Genomic DNA, 12,903 nt, shown 5'->3' on the forward strand with positions numbered 1-12,903 from the left:
GTGGAGGCGGGATGGTGCTGGGAAACCAACAAGCTGGCTGGTTGCATAAAATTCTGCACCCACCCCTCTCTCTGCTCACTAGGGTCTGAAAATTCAGTCTTCTGACTCGGCTTGTTGTGAATGGTTGAAATGTTAAAATTATTCTGGAAGAAAAGATGATGTTTGCCTCAAGATTAGTATCTATATAGCTCATATATCAGAGAGAAGTGAAACTCTTTATAGTGTCCATGACTTTTCTTTGTTGAAATTTTCAGATTAGCCTGTCCATTTACAGCTGGAGACTGAGCTACTTTCAATGAATATACATTCTAATTGGATTTTTTTCTAAAATAAATTATTGCAGATTGAGTTTTACAACCCCTGAAACTCAAACTTTCAGAAATATTCATTAGTGTTGACCATGGCATACTCTAATGAACAACTTCTTATGATCTCTTGTAGTTACCAATTACCTTTATGCCTCGAGATAAGGGTGACTATTCTCAGTTCTGGGATTTGGAATGTCGTCTGGCTGCCAAGCCTCATATGAAGCACAAGATTCAGTTCCAACTTCATGGAGTGGTAAGTGCTAAATATAGTTTAATCTTTATCTTACGCAGTCTTCATTTATCTTCTAAAAACTAAAGCACCTGAGTGGTTCAGTCACGAGCACTACTTTTTTGAACCAACATTTACACTTCTACTTTTTGAATGGGAGAGCAAGGTATCAGTTAGGTGAGTGTCAGTTACATGGAGCATGCAGTTGAACAAAGATAAAAGTGAAATAATATGTTGTGTGCAAAAGAACAGAAAATAGAAATGTATCCTACCTACTAAACTTCTCATTGCAGTAGAGAACAAAAAGACCTAGGAGTGCAGATGCATAGATCTTTAAACGCAGGGCTGCAGGGAAAAATCCAAAAGAATAAATGGATTTCAAGGTTTTAAAAATTAGGTAGTGAGGGGAGACGGTACATAGTGGTAATGTCACTGAACTAGTAATCCAGAGACCCGGGACAATGCCCTGCGGACAATGGTTCAAATCCCACAGTAGCTGCTGGTGTAATTTAAATTCAATTAATTAATCAAAATCTGGAATTGAAAGCTAATCTCAGTTATGGTGTCATGGCACCATCATCGATCGTCATTAAAAACCCATCTGGTTCTCTAATGTCCTTTTAAGAAAGGAAATCTGTTGTCCCTACCTGATCTGGTCTACATGTGACTCCAGACCCATAGTAAATCGGTTGACTCTTAACAACCCTCTGAAATGACCTAGCAAGTCACTCAGTTGTCGAGGGCAATTAAGGATGGGCAACAAATGCTCTCCTTGCCAACGATGCCCACATCCCATGAAACAAATGAAAAAGTGCAAAAACAAATAAATTATGAAAACATTGGTTGGGCAACAGTTGGAGTGCTGCAGCAAAAATACAGTTGTAAGATTGGCTGAATAATTTTATTTTGAGGATGCTAAGGACCAAGAGAGTATCTCAGAAAGGTATTCTTAAACATGATGGGATGTTCCGGAACCAATCCGGGAGCAGGCTGTTTTAGACCAGGTAATCTTTAATGAAACAGGATTAATAAATGACCTCATAATAACGGATCCTCTAGGCAAGAGTGATCATAACATGATAGAATTTCACCTTCACTTTGAGAAGTTTGGCTCTAAAACTAGTGTCTTGCACTTGTAAGTGCCTTTATTTAAGTTTTTGTAGAGTTGGCTAAAGTGGACTGGGAAAATAAGTTAAAAGGTAAGATGGTAGAAATGATAGACATTTAAGGAGATATTTCATTAAGAAGGATTCTATGAGAAGGATGCACCATCCATGGCTAACTAAGGAAGTTAAGGATGATAAATTGAAAGAAAAGGCATACAATGCTGCAAAGATTAGTGATAGGCCAGAAGATTGGGAAAATTTTAGAAACCAGCAGAGGATAACAAAAACAGAAAAAAGGAGAAATTAGAATGAGAGTAAACTAGCAAGAAATATAAAAAGCAAGTAAAATCTTCTACAAATACATAAAAGGCAAGATACATGGATTGCAGTGAGGCATTTGACAAGGTCCCACATGGCAGACTGGTCAGAAAAGTAAAAGCCATTTGGATACAAGGGAATGTGGCGATTTGGATCCAAAAGTTGCTTCGTGTCAGGAAAAAAAGAGTAATAGTCGACAGATGTTTTTGTGAATGGAAGGCAGTTTCCAGTGGTGTTCCACAGGGCTCATTGTTGGGTCCATTGCTATTTGTGGTCTATATTAATGATTTGGACTTGAATATGGGAGGCATGATTAGGAAATTTGCAGATGACAGAAAAATTGGCCCTGTAGTTGATGAAGAGGATAGCTGTAGACTCCTGAATGATAGCGATGGTTTGGTTAAGTGGGCGGAAAGTGACAGAATTCAATCTGGAGAAATGTGTGGTACTGCATTTGGGAGAGCAAACAAAGCAAGGGAATAAGCAATAAACGGGAGGATATGAGAGGGGTAGATAAAGTGCGAGACCTTGAAATGCATGTCTGAAGGTGGCAGGACAGGTAGATAAAGTGAAGAAGGCATATGGAATGCTTTCCTTTATTGGCCAAAGTGTAGAATACAAAGGATGTAATGCTGGAACTGTATAAAGCGTTGGTTAGGTCACAGCTGGAGTATTGCGTACAGTTACAGGAAGGACATGATTGTTCTGGAGAGAGAGTACAAAGGAGATTTACAAGAATGTTGCCAGGGCTTGAAAATTGCAGCTATGAGGAAAGATTGTATAGGCTTGGGTTGTTTTCTTGAGGCTGAGGGGTGACTGAATTGAGGCGTACAAAATTATGAGGAGCCTAGATTGACGGGAAGGACCTGTTCCCCTCGCAGAGAGGTAAATTACCAGGGGGAACAAATTTAAGGTGATTGGTAGAAGGATTAGAGGGGACATGAGGAAAAGCTTTTTTTACCCAGAGAATATTGGGTATCAAAAATTCACTGCCTGGATTGGCGATGGAGGCAGGAACCCTGAACTCATTTGAAAGGAACCTGGACCAGGTGCTGGAAGATGGGATTAGGTTGGGGGGTTTTTTTCAGTCACGCAGACATGATGACTAAATGGCCTCTTTCTGTGCCGTAACTTTTCTAGAGTAACTCAAGTAAATATTGGTATCTTAGCAGATGAGGCTGGGGAATTAATAAAGGGGAAACAGGAAATGGCAGAAACTTTGAACAAGTGTTTTGTATCTGTCTTCGCAGTAGAAGACACAAAAAGCATCCCAAGAATAGCAGAAAATCAAGAGGCAAAAGGAAGGGAGAAACTTAAAACAATCACGATCGCCATAGTAAAACTTCTGGGAATAAAGGCTGACAAGTCCCCTGGACCTGATGGCCTCCCTCTGGTCTTAAAAAGAAGTTGCTGCAGATCTAGTGGATTCATCGGTTATAATCTTGCAAAATTCGCTAGATTCTGAGAAGGTCCCAGTGGATTCGAAAACTGCAAATGTCACATTTCTCTTTGAGAAAGCGTGGCAACAGAGAGCAAAAAACTATAGGCTGGTTGCCTAACATCTGTCATTGGGAAAATGCTAGACTCCATTGTTCATTAGTAGTAACCAGACATTTGGAAAATTATAATGCAATCAGGCCAAGTCAACATGGTTTAATGAAAGGGAAATAGTGTTTGACAAATTTATTTGAGTTCTTTGAGGATGCAAGCAGGGTGGATAAAGGGACCACAGTAGTTGTAGTGCTTTTGATAAGTTGCCACATAAAAGGTGACTACACAAGAGAGGAGCTCATAGTGTTGGAGGTAATATATTAGCATGGGTAGAGGATTGGCTAACTGGAAACTGAGAATTGAGATAAATAGTGCATTTTCAGGTTGGCAAACTAACTAGTGGAGTGCCACAGAGATCAGTGCTGGGGCCTCAACTGTTTACTATCTATATTAATGACTTGAATGAAGGGACCTAGCGTATTGTAGCCAAATTTGTGGCCGATACAAAAATAGGTAGGAAAGCAAATTATGAAGAGGGCACAAAGTATCTCCAAAAAGATAGGTTAAGTTTAGTTTAGTTTAGAGATACAGCACTGAAACAGGCCCTTCGGCCCACCGAGTCTGTGCCGACCATGAACCACCCATTTATACTAATGCTACACTAATCCCATATTCCTACCACATCCCCACCTGTCCCTATATTTCCCTACCACCTACCTACACTAGGGGCAATTGCTAATGGCCAATTTACCTATCAACCTGCAAGTCTTTGGCATGTGGGAGGAAACCGGAGCACCCGGAGGAAACCCACGCAAACACAGGGAGAACTTGCAAACTCCACACAGGCAGTACCCAGAATTGAACCCGGGTCGCTGGAGCTGTGAGGCTGCAGTGCTAACCACTGCGCCACTGTGAGTGGGCAGAACTTTGGCAGATGGAGTATATTGTGGGAACAGGTGAGGTTGTCCACTTGGGCAGGAAGAATAGAAAAGCAGATTATTATTTATATGGAGAGAGACTGCAGAAAGCTGTGGTACAGAGGGATGTGGATGTCCTTGTACATGAATCACAAAAAGTTAGCATGCAGGTACTGCAAGTAATTAGAAAGACGAATGGAATGTTGGCATTTTTTTGCAAAGGGGTTGGATGATAAAAGGGAAGTCTTGCTACAACTGTACAGGGCATTGGTGAGACCACACCTAGAGTACTGCATACAGTTTTGGTCTCCTTACTTGCATTGGAAGCAGTTTAGAGAAGGTTTACTCAACTGATTCCTGGAATGAAGGTGTTGTCTTATGATGAAAGTTTGAGCAGGTTGGATTTGTACTCATTGGAGTTTAGAAGAATGAAAGGTGATCTTATTGAAACATAGAAGATTCTGAGGGAGCTGGACAGGGTAGATGCTGAGAGAATGTTTGTTTTTCCTTGTGGGGGAATCTAGACTTGGGGGCACAGTTTCAAAATAAGGGGCCTACCTTTTAAGACTGAGATGAGGAGGAATTTCTTCTGAGGGTCATTAATCTTTAGAATTATCTTCCCCAGAGTGCACTGGAGGCTGGGTTATTGAATATATTCATTTATTTATTTTTTATTTTATTTTGAGATACAGCACTGAAACAGGCCCTTCGGCCCACCGAGTCTGTACCGACCAACAACCACCCATTTATACTAACCCTACAGTAATCCCATATTCCTTACCACCTATCTACACTAGGGGCAATTTACAATGACCGACCTGCAAGCCTTCAGCTGTGGGAGGAAACCGGAGCACCCGGCGGAAACCCACGCAGACACAGGGAGAACTTGCAAACTCCACACAGGCAGTGCCCAGAATCGAACCCAGGTCCCTAGAGCTGTGAGGCTGTGGTGCTAGCCACTGTGCTGCTGAGTTAGATGGATTTTTGTTCTACAAGGGAGTCGAGGATTATGGGGGGCAGGCAGGAAAGTGGAGTTACGGCCACAATCAGATCAGCTATGATATTAAATGGCAGAGCAGGCCTGAGGGGCTAAATGGCCTACTCCTGCACCTATTTCTTATGTTCTTATGCCAGGTACTTGCCCTGTTCTGAAGATCAAGGTTGTATTCTTCACGTTGGCCATCAGCATACTGTTAGAACAGCCAGCATCTATGAGGGGTGTTGGTCAAGCTCTGGTTTACTAGAAAAAGTGTATAATAGTTGCAGACTACTTAATTTTGGCTGTTAGTTATAAATGTTTCAATTTCACACTGCTACTGCTGACTATCCCATGTGTAGTCTTCAACCTGAGGCATGGCCGTTTTGTTAGTTGTTTGTTGTCAGCCTAAAAGATGATGATTTTGAAGTTCTTGAAGTCTTGAAGTTCACCCACAACTTTTCTGAAGAGCTTGGGTGAGTTGTACTGTTAATGAAGGCTGGAGTGCAATTTTCCCTCCCTCTTCCCACATTCCACCACCATCCCATAACAATTGAATTGCAATTTTGAACTTGTCACTTTTTTGGTCTTCAGTGGGGTGAACAACGAATATCCATCTTCTCACCTCTGCATGTCCTGGGCAGTTTAGAGATGCCAGAATGCCTGTTGTATTGATCTAAAAATTGAATGCGAAAAGGAAATGATGGATTAAATAGCAAAGGCTATGGGCCCCGAAAACATGCGGGCTGCAGTGCTGAAGGCTTTTCCTTCGGAAGTAGCCGTGCCTCTAGCCAAGCTGTTCGAGCACAGTTACAAAACTGGCATCTACCCAACAAAGTAGAAAATTTCCCAGGTTTGTGCTGTTGCAAAAAGCAGGGCAGATTGAGTCCAGCTAATTATCACCCATCAGCCTGCTCTCAATTATCAGAAGAAGGGATCATCGACATAGCTATTCAAGTGACACTTAACTCACTAATAAGCTCACTGTTGCTCAGTTTGGTTTCCACCAGGACCACTTGCCTCTAGACCTCATTACAGCTTTGGTCCAAACATGGACAAAACAGCTGAATTCCAGAAGTGAGGTGAGAGTGACTGCCCTTGACATCAAGGTAGCTTAAACTAACTATAACTTAAACTGATGGCTATAAACTGAGAGAGGGGAATATGCAGCAAGACCTGGGTGTTCTCGTACACCAGTCACTGAAGGTAAGCATGCAGGCGCAACAGGTGGTAAAAAAGGCAAATGGTATGTTGGCCTTCATAGCGAGAGGATTCGAGTACAAGAGCAGGGATGTCTTGCTGCAATTATACAGGGCCTTGGTGAGGCCACATCTGGAATATTGTGTGCAATTTTGGTCTCCTTATCTGAGGAAGGATGCTCTTGTTTTAGAGGGAGTGCAGCAAAGGTTTACCAGACTGATTCCTGGGATGGCGGGACTGACGTATGAGGAGAGATTGAGTCGGTTAGGATTATATTTGCTGGAGTTCAGAAGAGTGAGGGGGGCTCTCATAGAAACCTATAAAATTCTAACAGGACTTGACAGGGTAGATGCAGGAAGGATGTTCCCTATGGTGGGGGAGTCCAGAACCAGGGGTAATAGTCTAAGGATACGGGGTAAAAATTTCTTCACCCAGAGAGTGGTGAGCCTGTGGAATTCGCTACCACAGAAAGCAGTTGAGGCCAAAACATTGTATGTTTTCAAGAAGGAGTTAGATATAGCTCTTGGGTCTAAAGGGATCAAAGGGTATGGGGCGAAAGCGGGAACAGGCTACTGAGTTGGATGATCAGCCATGATCATAATGAATGGCGGAGCAGGCTCGAAGGGCCGAATGGCCTGCTCCTATATTCTATGTTTCTATGTAGCATTTGACAATGTGGCGTCAGGAAGATCTGACAAAACTGAAATCAGTGGGAATCGGGGAAAACTCTCCACTGGCTGGAGTTGTACTGAGTTGGAGGCCAACCATCTCAGCCCCAGGATATCGCTGCAGCAAGTCCTCCCACTTGTGTTCTCTCAGACTGGATACAGAGCGAGAGAGAGAGAGGAGTACAGCGGGAGCGGAGGTTTAAAAATCGTGCCAAAAGTCCAGAGTTGGAGACCGAGAGAGAGAGTAACAGGCAGGGAGGAGCAGAGCAGGGAAAAGTCGAAAAGTGACATCAGAGTGACGTTACAATCAACATTTGAGAGCTGGGAAACAGAGAGCTGCCGGGGTGAGTATGCAGGTAAGCTTTAATTTAATTTAAATCACACATAGCACCAAACATCACAGGCAGGCAGGTAGCTGTTTGGTTTACATAGAAAATAGGAGCAGGAGTAGGCCATTCGGCCCTTCGAGCCTTTTTCGCCATTCATTATGATCATGGCTGATCATCCAACTCAGTAACCTGTTCCCACTTTCGTCCACTTGCCTGGATATGTGCAGCTCCAACAACACTTAAGCTCGACAGCATCCAGGACAAAGCAGCCTGCTTGATTGGCATCCTATCAAAGAACATAAGAAATAGGAGCAGGAGTAGGCCATTCAGCCCCTCAAGCCTGCCCCTCCATTCAATAAGATCATGGCTGATCTGTCCCAGTCCTCAACTTCTCTTTCGGGCCTACTCTGCCTAACCTGCGACTTCTCGAGATTTCAAAAATCTATTTATCTCCTTAAATATATTTAGTGACCTAGCCTCCACAACCTTCTTCGGCAGAGAATTCCAGTGATTCACCACCCTCTGAGAAGAAATTCCTTTTTATCTCCGTTTTAAATGTGTGCCCCCTTATTCTATAATTATGTCCCCTAGTTCCAGAATCCCCCAACAGCACCAACATACTGTGAGTGAATAGAACAAATATAAACCTAAGTGGATGGTAAAGCTAAATGGATAAAATAAGTTCATCTTGTCCTTCCATCTATAAGGTTTAATATTGATATGATTGGTAGTTTTTGCATGCTTCATTGCTGACACTTAAGTAACAAACACAATTCTTCTCTCTTCAGGGGACAAAACCCAAAGGGAGCTCCAAGGAAACTGATTCAGCCACAGAACTGGTGAAAACTGAAATAGCAGTGAAAACAAGGAAATCTGTATCAGAAACATTAACCAGAGCTGGGTCAGTAGAAAATGTTTACAGTAAACCATTAAGTTAGTGACAGATTTTTGTCTGCCGCATTCAGGCTTTTGTATTTTTTTTGGTGTATTGCCAACTTCCTATTCTTTGCTCCAATCTTGAATGTGTTGATTTCTTGCTGAGTTATGGTTCCTTGGGCACCCTATGCTGTCAGGTACCTTGTGCAAGTCTCTGTTGACAGTATATGAGTCATCTGTTCAGCGTGGGCATTACAGTCAATTCTGATCTTGTCCTTATCTGACATCAATCAGCTGTATTTCATTCTCATTCCCCACACCCTGCTCCTGCAAACTCTAAAGGATTGAGGCGAATGACAGCTCCTGGAATGCTTTCTTGGTACATAAGACTCAGTTGTGTGCCTGGCCTATTGGAAGACCTTAATCAAATCAACGACTTTTGGAAGATCACCATCATTAACAACGAGCTCAGTAGACTCAATGTGGACATTGCAACACTTCAGAAGACACGCCTCCCAGCGAGCGGATCTATAAGAGAGCAAGACTACACCACCTTCTGGCATGGTAGAGATCCTGAAGAACCATGACAGCATGGATTGAGCTTCGCCATCAGAAACTCTTTGCTCAGCATGATAGAGCCACTTTCAAATGGCTTGGAATGCATACTGTCCATCCGACTGCTCATCGCCTCTGGTCCAGTACACCTACTTAGCATCTATGCTCCAACACTCTGCTCCCCACCTGAAGTTAAAGACCAGTTCTACAAGGGACTCCATAATATCATTAGTAGCATTCCCAATACCGAACATTTGTTCCTGCTGGGGGACTTTAAGGCCAGGGTTGGGACCGACCATGACTCATGGCCCTCCTGCCTTGGGCACTATGGCATTGGGAGGATGAATGAGAATGAACAGAGACTGCTGGAGTTGCGTACCTATCATAACCTCTGCATCACCAACTCATTCTTTCATACTGAACCCTATCACCAGGTTTCATGGAGACACCCAAGATCACGTCGGCACCAGCTGGACCTCATCACAAGGTGAGCCTCTATAAACAGTGTCCAAATGACACGCAGCTTCCAGAGTGCGGACTGCAACAATGACCACTCCCTGGTGTGCAGCAAGGTTAGACTCAAACCAAAAAAGCTACATCACTCCAAGCAAAAGGTCCGCCCGCACATCAACACTCTCAGAATTTCTTATCCACGGCTGTTACATAAGTTTCTAAATTCACTTGAAAAAGCCCTTCAAAACACTCCTGCAGGGGATGCAGAGACGAAGTGGGCCCACATCAGAGACGCCATCTATGACTCAGCAATGACCACCTTTGGCAAACGTGAGAAGCAGAATGCAGACTGGTTTCAATATCACATTGAAGAGTTGGAACCTGTCATAGCTGTTAAGCGCACTGCACTGTTGAACTACAAGAAAGCCCCCAGCGAGTTAACATCCGTAGCACTTAAAGCAGCCAGAAGCACTGCACAAAGAACAGCCAGGCGCTGTGCAAATGACTGCTGGCAACACCTATGCAGTCGTATTCAGCTGGTCTACGACACCAGAAATATCAGAGGAATGTATGATGGCATTAAGAGAGCTTTTTTTTTTTGCCAACCATCAAGATGATGGCCCCTCCCCCCCCCCCGTCTAAATCAGGGGAAACAATCACTGACCAATGCAAGCAAATGGACTGCTGGGTGGAGCACTACCTAGAACTGTACTCCAGGGAAAATCATGTTACTGAGACCGCCCTCAATGCAGCCCAGTCTCTGCCAGTCATGGATGAACTGGACGAACAGCCAACAAAATCGGAACTCAGTGATGCCATTGATTCTCTAGCCAGTGGAAAAGCCCCTGGAAAGGATGGCATTACCCCTGAAATCAAGTGTGCCAAGCCTGCTATATGCTCAGCATTCCATGAACTGCTTTGCCTTTGCTGGGATGAGGGAGCAGTACCACAGGACATACGTGATGCCAATATCATCACCCTCTAAGAACAAGGGTGCCCGCGGTGACTGCAACAACTACTGTGGAATCTCTTTACTCAGCATAGTGGGGAAAGTCTTCGTTTGAGTCGTTTTAAACAGGCTCCAGAAGCTGGATGAGCATGTCTACCCTGAGGCACAGTGCGACTTTTGAGCAGAGGGATCCACTATTGACGTGCTGTTCTTCCTTCACCAGCTCAGGAGAAATGCCGTGTACAACAGATGCTCCTCTACGTTGCTTTCATAGATCTCACTGAAGCCTTTGACCTAGTCAGCAGACGTGGTCTCTTCAGACTACTAGCAAAGATCGGATGTCCACCAAAGCTACTAAGTATCATCACCGCATTCCATGACAATATGAAAGGCACAATTCAGCATAGTGGTGCCTCATCAGACCCCTTTCCTATCCTGAGTGGTCTGAAACAGGGCTGTGTTCTTGCACCTACACTGTTTGGGATCATCATCTCACTGCTGCTCTCGTGTTCAAGTATTCAGAAGAAGGAATTTTCCTCCACACAAGATCAGGTGGCAGGTTGTTCAACCTTGCCCGTCTAAGAGCGAAGACCAAAGTACGGAAAGTCCTCATCAGGGAACTCCTCTTTGCTGACAATGCTGCATTAACATCCCACACAGAGACTTATCGACAGGATTGCGGCTGCCTGCAACGAATTTGGCCTAACCATCAGCCTCCAGTAAACGAACATCATGGGACAAGACGTCAGAAATGCTCCATCCATCAATATCGGCGACCATGCCTCTGGAAGTGGCTCAAGGGTTCACGTGCCTAGGCTCAACTATCACCAGTAACCTGTCTTTCGATGCAGAAATCAACAAGCGCATGGGAAAGGCTTCCACTGCTATGTCCAGACTGGCCAAGAGGGTGTGGGAAAATTACGCACTGACACAGAACACAAAAGTCCGAATGTTTCAAGCCTGTGTCCTCAGTACCTTGCTCTATGGCAGCGAGGCCTGGACAACGTATGTTAGCCGAGAGCGACGTCCCAACTCATTCCATCTTCGCTGCCTCCAGAGAATACTTGGCATTAGGTGTCAGGACCATATCTCCAATGCAGAAGTCCTCGAGGTGGCCAACATTTCCAGCATATGCACCCTACTGAGCCAGCGGTGCGTGAGATGGCTTGGCCATGTGAGCCGCATGGAAGATGGCAGGCTCCCCAAGGACGCATTGTACAGCAAGCGTGTCACTGTTGTCAGACCCACCGGCTGTCCATGTCTCCGCTTTAAAGACGTCTGCAAACACAACATGAAGTCCTGTGACATTGACCACAAGTTGTGGGAGTCAGTTGCCAGTGATCGCCAGAGCTGACGGTCAGCCATAAAGGCGGGGCTAAAGAGTGGCAAGTCGAAGAGACTTGGCTGTTGGCAGGAAAAAAGACAGAAGAGCAAGGAGAGAGCCAACTGTGTAACAGCCCCGACAACCAATTTTATTTGCAGCGCCTGTGGAAGAGTCTGTCACTCTAGAATTGGCCTTTGTAGCCACTCCAGGCGCTGCTTCACAAACTGCTGACATCGTCAAGGCGCTTACCCATTGTCTCTCGAGACAAGGAGGCCAAAGCAAAGAGGAGGGAAAAAAAGACTGTTACTCATTAAACTCCCCCATTCAGGTTTGTGATTGTGGCCAGATTTAGCACATGTCTAGAAAAAAAATTGCAGCACAAAAATTGATACCGATAGAAATCATCTGAACAAAAATTGGATCAATACAAGAGATTACATCATCAGTGATGTAAGGCATATCTATAGATAAAGATTCAGGTCCCTGAAATTTTGTTTACAGGCATATAATATCTCTAAGGCAGACAGACTTAATTTTAATGTGGAATGTATTAAAGCCTATATTGCAAAGAAACAGGAGGATTCAATCCATGAAAGAGCTACATGCATGTTCCTCTGTGTCTGTAACCTTAGGCTGGTTTAGTGTCCCCCATTTGCCCTAAGAAGGGTATCACTATGAAGCATGCTATCAGAGAAGGCTTTTCTCTTCATTCTTGGTGATGTGGCTGAGAATTTGAGTGCTGCTATTAAAGATCTCTAAGTTTCTGCTTTCACAGGCCATTGGAATGGTTCTATTGGGCCAGGAAAATCTTTGCTGCTCCCACTTTCTAAATTGACAGGAGAGTCTATTGATCTCTTCTTGATCAAAAAGTTATTCAATGCCACCTTCATTTTAAAGTTAAAAAATTGAAGGTAAAATGACTGCAGATAATTTTGCAGTATTTTTGGTTAATTGGCTGGACCTCCGGGTGCATATTTCCATATTGGTGAGGAACATAACTTACCTGGACCCAGAATTCTCAAATGCTGGTTCTTGGTGCAGACCAAGAAAAGTTGCTGCAATCTTTGACTTGCCTCAATGATTGGCTTGTTTAATTTAAGGTTTCTATGATTGTTTGAAGGAACTGTGGCAATTCCAGAGAAAATAGACCTTATAAGTTGTGGGGAAAATGTAGCTAATGCCAGCCCAAAGTTTGTGTGTGCCT

The 12,903-nt window shown here is 43.9% G+C and overlaps 1 protein-coding gene across 3 annotated transcripts in view; it reads left to right on the plus strand.

Annotated features, from left to right (window-relative positions):
- The window catches only part of cep192 (centrosomal protein 192), a 239,969-nt gene that overhangs the window by 208,741 nt on the left and 18,325 nt on the right, over window positions 1-12,903 (plus strand). For all 3 annotated transcript variants that reach the window (XM_068031195.1, XM_068031194.1, XM_068031193.1), the window contains exons 42-43: window positions 442-561; window positions 8,331-8,443. In XM_068031195.1, the coding sequence (XP_067887296.1) occupies window positions 442-561; window positions 8,331-8,443 (233 nt within the window). The remainder of the gene's footprint in view (window positions 1-441; window positions 562-8,330; window positions 8,444-12,903) is intronic.

Source organism: Heterodontus francisci, chromosome 5 (assembly GCF_036365525.1).
Source record: "Heterodontus francisci isolate sHetFra1 chromosome 5, sHetFra1.hap1, whole genome shotgun sequence".
Lineage (NCBI taxonomy): Eukaryota > Metazoa > Chordata > Chondrichthyes > Heterodontiformes > Heterodontidae > Heterodontus > Heterodontus francisci.